The sequence below is a fragment of the Sebastes fasciatus genome, chromosome 4, assembly GCF_043250625.1.
Source record: "Sebastes fasciatus isolate fSebFas1 chromosome 4, fSebFas1.pri, whole genome shotgun sequence".
NCBI lineage: Eukaryota > Metazoa > Chordata > Actinopteri > Perciformes > Sebastidae > Sebastes > Sebastes fasciatus.
In genome coordinates this window covers 33399064-33407317 of record NC_133798.1, presented here as the reverse complement: position 1 = coordinate 33407317, position 8254 = coordinate 33399064, and the positions used below count along the sequence as shown (strand labels likewise).

At 37.1% G+C, this 8254-nt stretch overlaps 1 protein-coding gene across 1 annotated transcript in view; it reads right to left on the bottom strand.

The window, feature by feature from the left end:
- Positions 1–4239, bottom strand: part of rnf141 (ring finger protein 141) — a 10669-nt gene extending 6430 nt beyond the window's left edge. The window contains 2 exon segments of the mRNA XM_074633740.1: positions 631–848; positions 4131–4239. Coding sequence (XP_074489841.1) covers positions 631–781 — 151 coding nt within the window. The 5' untranslated portion in view covers positions 782–848; positions 4131–4239.
- Positions 4240–8254: the final 4015 nt, after the last annotated feature.

Sequence of the window (8254 nt, the reverse complement as noted above, 5' to 3'; positions counted from 1 at the left end):
TCATAATTTATCCAAAAAATATTAATCGCAATCACGATTTTGGCTTCCCACATTTAAAGTAATATGATTGACTGCGATATTGACGTTTGAAATGCGTGCTCCGCTCATAGAAAACTTCCTAAACTAACAACCAGCCACCAGGGGATGATCAAGATGTTTTGGCTTCACTTTTGGGGAGCTGTCATACCCGCTGCTTGCAAACTGTACCCTGCAGCCTATGAAAAATGTTCCTTCATGTTGCAGCTGCAGTTCAGAGTAGAAGAATAATACACTGTAAAATACTAATACTAATACTATCTCTGAGAGCTAGTAAGCTCAAATTAAATTGGCAGAAGCAGGGCCTAGTGTGGGATGGGGGATAAGATGGGCCAACCTCTAGACAGTGGACTAGTACTGAAGCTAGCTGTGAGTCAAAGTTTATCTCTCAATCAGAAAGGTCCACCCATAAAGCAAAACAGAAAATCACTTAAAAATCCAAAAGCATTCAGGTCTCACAATCTTTGTGAGATAAACTCAAGTCAACAAGATTCCTCACAGTCATTCGCTGATTTGTTCCAAAGCAACCCTATTTACATTAACTGGCTGTATGTTTGCACAATTGAACATCTATTACTAATATTTATCCAGAACAGACAGTGACTTACACGTCGTTGAGTTCGGACACTCTTGCCAGAAACTCTTCGTAGGTTAGGTAGCCGCTGTCACGCACCAGTCCGGCGTGTTTCACCAGCTTCTCAGGCAGACGGGTCATCAACGCCTGACCTGAGAGCTGCTGGCCCATCCTAGCAGCAGCAGCACTTATGAAACAGCACTGGCAGAAGGCTGCACCTCATTCAGTTCTGCAGAGCCTGGTGGGAAATAAACCGATAAAAGTCAGATTTTTTTGTTTATATGGACAGTATTTTTTTTCTCTAGGACAATTTAGCCTTTACTTGCTTATTGTATTAGAATCACTGAAAACATCTGAGTTGTGAGGGAGCAATTTACAATATAGTATCTTAAACCAAGGCGTTATTAAAAGATACCACAAGGCGTGGCATCCTTTCCTGGAGTATTTTAACAAACCCCCCTTCCAATATGCCAGTCTGACTCATTAAAGCCTTCACACACTTTATATATATTATACTTAAAAATATTAATAAATACATAAAATAAATAACAATAATAATAATAATAATTAACAATCTAATATTTATATTATTATTTATTTATTATTTTAAGTATTATATATATATATATAATAATAATTATTATTGTATTTATTTATTTATTTCCTGTTCCCAAATCTTTCTGTGTTGTTGTTGCTGCTGTTATTATTGATTTTAATATTAATGATTTATATTTATTTATATTTATTTGCCAATTGTGTTTACCTCTTTGTATCTTTGCATACTCATGTGCCTTGGTTTATCTGTTCACTGTCCATGCAAAAGCAAATAAGTAACAGTTGAAATATAGTATCTTAAACCTGACTGCTCTCAGATCAGAAGATGTCGTTCTGTTTTAAAACTGTTGTTGTGTCTCGTAGAAATGGCCTTAATGCCATTAGAAGTCATGAAACTTAACAGAGGGTTATTAAAAATCTAACAGAATAATAATAATACATCTTATTCGGTGGCGCCTTTCAAGACACCCAAGGACACCCTACAAAGATAAAATTATACTCAACAGATAAAAACAGCCAAAGAAGAGGCTTGAGAACATGGGATACATATTAAAGATGATTTGTAAAATCTCATCACAATATGAACAGATTTGATTTGCTTACTTTAATTAGTATTTAAGTAGCATAGTAAACTGGAAAACTAATTTGCTAAACCAAAATCAATTATCTATTTCTCCGTTTTCTGATGGATGTTCAGTTATAGCTGGTATGTAAATTATCCCTCAAGTGCTCCACTAGCTCAACAGTGTGTTCCCATTAAATTAAATTGCCAAATGACTCAACCACAATGAGTACAGGTGGAATACTGAGGGAAATATGTAATATTTCTGCCTGCAATAACTTCATACCCCCCTTGTCCTCCATGAAGAAAAATAATGAATCACAAGTCCCACGTACAGAGAGAACGTATTAGATCTTTTGGTACATGATACCCTAAAGCAGTAATTCACGACTATTTTTCATAAGGGACCCCTTTTCAGTACAGAACACCTGATAAACCGTCCAATTAACCCAAATAGTGAATGCAATAACTGCTAGACGTTTGTGTAAAATGAGCGATTTGGATGAATTTTGAGCAGATTATTTCCTGTGAATATTGCATCAGAGAGAAGTTTTTCTGTTAGTTTTAGGAACTTTTAATACAATTCTGTGTCTGTATTATGTATTTTTATTTCATTTTAACAATCATGCATACTTATGGTAAATAGTAAATGGACTTGTATTTATATAGCGATTTTCTAGTCTTCGGACCACTCAAAGTGCTTTACACTACATGTCAGCATTCACCCATTCACACATACATTCATGGCAGAGGCTGCCATACAAGGTGCCAACTTTGCCCATCAGGATCTAATCATATATCTAATAATATCTATAACAATCAACATTTGACCGTAGGGGATCGAACCACCGACCTTCCAATAAGTGGTCGACCTGCTCTACCCTCTGAGCCACAGCCGCCAACATAACTCTTTGGTTGTTTTAACTGCATCAATATAACTTGTGTTCAGGTCTTCACCATGCCCTTTTCCTGTTTATAATAATAAATAATTTCTTAAATAATAATCCAAACTTTATTTCTTCAAAAGTAAAGTATCAAAAGTAAAAGTACTCGTTCTGTAGAAAAGTGGCCAGTGACTGGCATATTACTATATTGTATATTAAATTATAGATTGTTAATACAGATTCATCAATATGTAAGCAGCGTTTTAACTTAAACAACTACTTTATATAGAGTTTAGTGCAGTGGTTCCCAACCTACTGTAGGGGTCAGGCAGACAGATTTATTGTAAGAGATTACGAGCCACAAATCTTAAACAATATATTGGAATCAGAACATGTTGGAATTGTTTCACTATTTCTGCAGCTGTCAGACTCTACAACCAGCACTGCTCCCAGTAGACCACAACCAGCACTGCTCCCAGTAGACCACAACCAGCACTGCTCCCAGTAGACCACAACCAGCACTGCTCCCAGTAGACCACAACCAGCACTGCTCCCAGTAGACCACAACCAGCACTGCTCCCAGTAGACCACTTACACTTACACACCAAAAACTGACATAACTGCACTATACTGTATACTGACTGTGCAATATCATTATTACTACTCAGGTGAAATTCATACTGTGCAATATCATTTTTCCATTTCTGCAATTTTTTAATAGCCTGTTTATTGTCAGTACTGTATATACTACTTCTATTTAAATGGTTCATATTTTGTTACACTTTGTTTAGCTCTTGTTTTTACTGTGTTAGCTGATGCTTCTTGTTTTTTGCACTTTCCCCTTTGCTGCTGTACACTGCGGGACTAATAAAGGAATATCTTATCTTATGAAAAATGACTGAAACGATTAATCACAATTATCACAATAGTTGACAAATATTTTTGAATCAACAAATCAATCAATGGACTGATTGTTTCAGCTCTAAGCTACTGTAGCCAGTCAGGTGCTAACTAAAGTACACAAACACCAGCTGTCACATGATGAGCTAATTAAAGTAACGATAACATTTCCTGAAGCAGCTAACTAACAACTAACAACATCTCAACAAACCTCAGTAACAAATCAAACCAGGATTTAGGATTTAATCTTTGATGGAAACTCAGATTAACAAACCAAATGCAGAATAACATCGAGCTGCACCTCGACTGTATTAGCTAAATTAGCATTATGTGATAACAACTGATCACCACAGGGATGTTAAATAGTTTACATGTCACTGTAGTGAATGATAGCCGTATTCTTGCTTTAAAAACACGTTTAAAACACATTTAATTTGAGATATAATCCACCAAAGAACCTCAATTCAATCACGATTTACTAATCTTGTCAACAGCAGTTTGCTAACAAGTAGCAGCTATTTACACGAAAATAACCATTAAATAAAGTCACGAAAGATTAGAGACATCAATGTGCTCCTCTGTCGTAACATGAGGGGAATGAAGAAGCTTATTTTCTCACCAAACACTGAACAGTATCACCAGAATCACCAGAGTCAGATATCAGAGGCAGCAGGAGCTTCGCTGTTAGCTTCAGTCTGTGTTGACAACAACACGGGCGCTGCTTGATGACGTCACAGTTGTTTTATATTATTCTTCTTTGGGTTTTTATCAGCAGCTTGTTGCACTGCTGACATCTTCTGGAGAGTCCAGCATGTCAGCATGTTTTCCATTTCCTTCCCTTATTTCTCACAAAACCAACTTTGTTTTGAATGTAATTTAAATGTCTTCCCCTCATCTCCTGATCCAAGAGCTGCTGCTGCCACTCTTTATTGATTTTATTCCATACATATTGAAAAATAAAGATATTTGATGTAAAAAAAAATAGGACTATTTTCTATCACACTTGGTTTAAAGGGACTGTTTGTAAGAATCAGAATTGTTTGTTAACAACGACACCTGTGGCCGTTAAATCAACGAAAGTCAGTGTCGGGCTCGCGCCTGCTCGCTCCACATAGACATGAACGAGCATCGCTCAACACAGTGAGGCGACACACGTCAGCTAAAACCACAATATCACTCTATATTTCACCTGCTTGGCAGTAATGTTAGCTGACCAGACGAAGGTCTCTCCATGAATCAATGCTGATCCTAGTGTTGGCTTTTCCTGCCTCAGCCTCCCGACCGAAAGGGAACAGTGGAGACACCGGGGTTTTGGTCGGAAACAATAACGTTTCTCACTGCGGAGCCCCGTCACTTTACAAGACACGGGAAACCTCTGTTGGTCTGAAGGAGCTGCAGCATTTATTTCTGCACAAACGTCCACTCTACATTCACTAGATATTCTCAGAGCTAAACTAACTCCTCTGCAGTGTGGAGTGTGCGCGTATGCACGTGAGGTGGAGCGTAATAGCGATAACGAGCGTGGCGTGTGAGTGAAGGCAGGCAGGCAGGCAGAGGAGCAGAGGAGCAGAGTACAGCAGAGGAGCAGAGTACAGCAGAGACTCCGGCCCTGGAGACCAAAGCTACGGTCTCCCCCACGTCCTCCGACCGTGGCCAACACTGTTTAACAGACGGGCTTCACTAGATATAACTTTGCGGTTTTGGTGCTTCCTTGTAGTTCATGTTGGAGTCTGAGTCTGAACTGCGTAGCCACACGCGAGCGCGCATGGGACACCGACCCAGATTAATTTATACGTGTAAGAAGTTACCAACAGTCCCTTTAATAAAAATGATTATTTATTATCTTATAAAGAATTTCTTGATAAATTCAAAATGCCTGTTAAACCAAAGGAGTAAGCTGTTGTTTTCGATGTAGCCAACTTTCTACAAAAGAAACTTAAGATGAGTGTTGAAATAGATATGTTTGATGTAATGATATATTTTAGTCAAGATAAGATTAGATTTAACACTCTGTATATAATACAATTATTTATCATTTTTTGGAAAATTTCATATCCATAAGAAAAAATGGTCAGGAACCGAGCCAACTTTCCTGCATTTTATTAATGAATATAAACAGTATAACACCATCATAACCTATATTAAAAACAAAAAAGCCATTAAGACTTATAAATTAATAAATTATTATAATGTGATATATATACACAGCCAGGGCGGCTGTGGCTCAGAGGGTAGAGCAGGTTGTCCACCAATCGGAAGGTCGGTGGTTCGATCCCCGGCTGCTCCAGGTCACATGTCGATGTGTCCTTGAGCAAGACACTTAACCCCAAATTGGTCCCGGAGGCATAGCCATCGGTGTGTGAATGAGTATTTAGATTAAATCCTGATGGGCAAAGTTGGCACCTTAGTAGCCTCTGCCATCAGTGTATGAATGTGTGTGTGAATGGGTGAATACTGACATGTAGTGTAAAGCGCTTTGAGTGGTCGGAAGACTAGAAAAGCGCTATATAAGTCCAAGTCCAAGTCCATATAACATAAACACAAACCCTGGCATTATGAAATGTATTTGTAATTATTTTTGTTTTGTTTTGTTTTGTTTTTGTCTTGTTTTTTTTTATTTTCTTGTTCAACTGTCTATGTATCTGTACCTTTGTTAATGATCATGAGTTCAATAGAGAAAGCATTGAAAAAAACAAAACAAAACAATGCCCTTTCCTTTCTTCATACTGGGGAGTCAGCTGGGTTGGGTTTATCTCTACTTTCTTATTAAGCAGTAAAACAACGACTTACAAGAGTACAATAAACAATCACTGCAGTCACTGCGTGGGGATGAACCTCGTGTTATAAAATAGAGGAGTGTTTAATTAATCAGCTGTATGCCTCACTGTGTGGAAGTGACTGGGATCATTCTTTTATGTATAATGTGTAATGTGTATGTGTATCCAGTATCGGTGCATCCCTACATATAACTCAAGATCTGCACTTTTATTTCTTGCAGTAATTTAAAATCCACGACCAACGTTTCTAGAAGCCTCAGACAGATAAAACCGCTATCAAACGGTACTAAGTGGTATCAAATAAACACACAATATAAGAATAAGAACACAAATCAAATGTTTGATGTTTGTTTTTTCTTAGGCCACAATACTCTCTGACTGGAGAGCGAAACGTTTACCATCCTTTCTTTTTTATTTAACCTGCATGCAGGGGGAAGATGATGGGAGATTGATTCAGATTACATGTGGCTGCAGGAGGTCGAGGAGGCAGCAGGTGGTAAAACAACAAGAGGAGGTAGAGAATATAAAGAGGAGAGAAATAGGATGGAAGGCCGGGAGCAGAACAGGCCACCTAGGGACACATATAAAGAGATTCAGGAGGAAAAGAAACTTGTGATGCATCCCAATGAAGTGTTAGAAAGTGTCAGCAGAGTTAGAGAAGTTGGTTGTACTTAGTTCTCTGGCAGAAAGTCAATTCTTCACTTGAAACCTCATTGTGGGTTTGGCTCTATGTGCAGGAAGGCCATCTGTTTTATACTGATGACACCTGAAGGAGACTCGTACAGAGACGAGGCTGCAGCAACAAATGAAACCTGTAACTCTCTGTGACCTGAAGAGAACAGGAACAATGTCTTTTCCAGTTTCATATTCTTCATATGTTGCATGTAGGGCTGTCACGATAACAGATTTTCACTTCACGGTTATTGCGGCCAAAAGAATTCATGATAAAGATTATTATCGCGATACCTATAGAAAATTTGGAGAAAAAATAATCAGTCAAATTCATCATTAACTTTGTTTATTGTGCATTTTGGCTTCTTTTTCTTGGTAAATGAATTACACTGAAATATGAGTGAAAGAGAGTCTGTAAACACAACTGTAAAAAAAAGCAAGAACGGAAAGAAACCATTTAAGAGGTGCTGGATTATTCACACAATATTATCGTATTATTCACGATTCATTTTTTAAATATCATGTTTATCGTCAATACCAGTATATCGTGAAAGCCCTAGTTGTACCTAATATTGTCACTCTGCTCCTACATAGTGTTCTATTATTCTTGTTATTCCTGTTTACACATACGTTACAGATGTTCATCCTGGAAGAGGAATCTCTTCTCTGTTGCTCTTCTTTTTATAATTAAAAGTTTTGTTTCCAACCGAGGGTCTAAGATAGAGGGTGTTGTACAGATTTTAACGCCCTTTGAGGCAAATTTGTGATTTTGAGCTGTATAAATATAAATATAAAAAATGGACTTGACTGAAACAAGGAGCCTACAATGAGCAGGATGCATACTCAAGTAAATGTCACTGTTTATAGTGACATTTACTTTCAGAGTTCAGATTGTAAGTGAACAGAAGTGATGTGAATTTCGACGTTAATCTAAATTAAGTAAAGTTATTAAGCATCTAACTGCTGCCATGTCACCGTAAAATAAAAGGTGATTGGCAGCTGCCAAACAAAAAACATAAAATTAAAGTAAAATATCCCAATTCAAATAAATTTCAAAACAATACATTTGCATTTGTCATTCAAGATTTTGCAGAGAAACACTGTTATTTTACAGATTTTTCAATAAAGTGTTAACACACGCTCAAGATTTTGGAAGACAAAATGAATAATGAAATCTAAATACAATATTTAATGATTCAGTTTTTAATATCCTGTAAGAATTTAATGACATGTCTCTCTCAGTAGATTAAAAATAAAATAAAAACAGTTTAAGTAATAATTTAATTTGATTTAA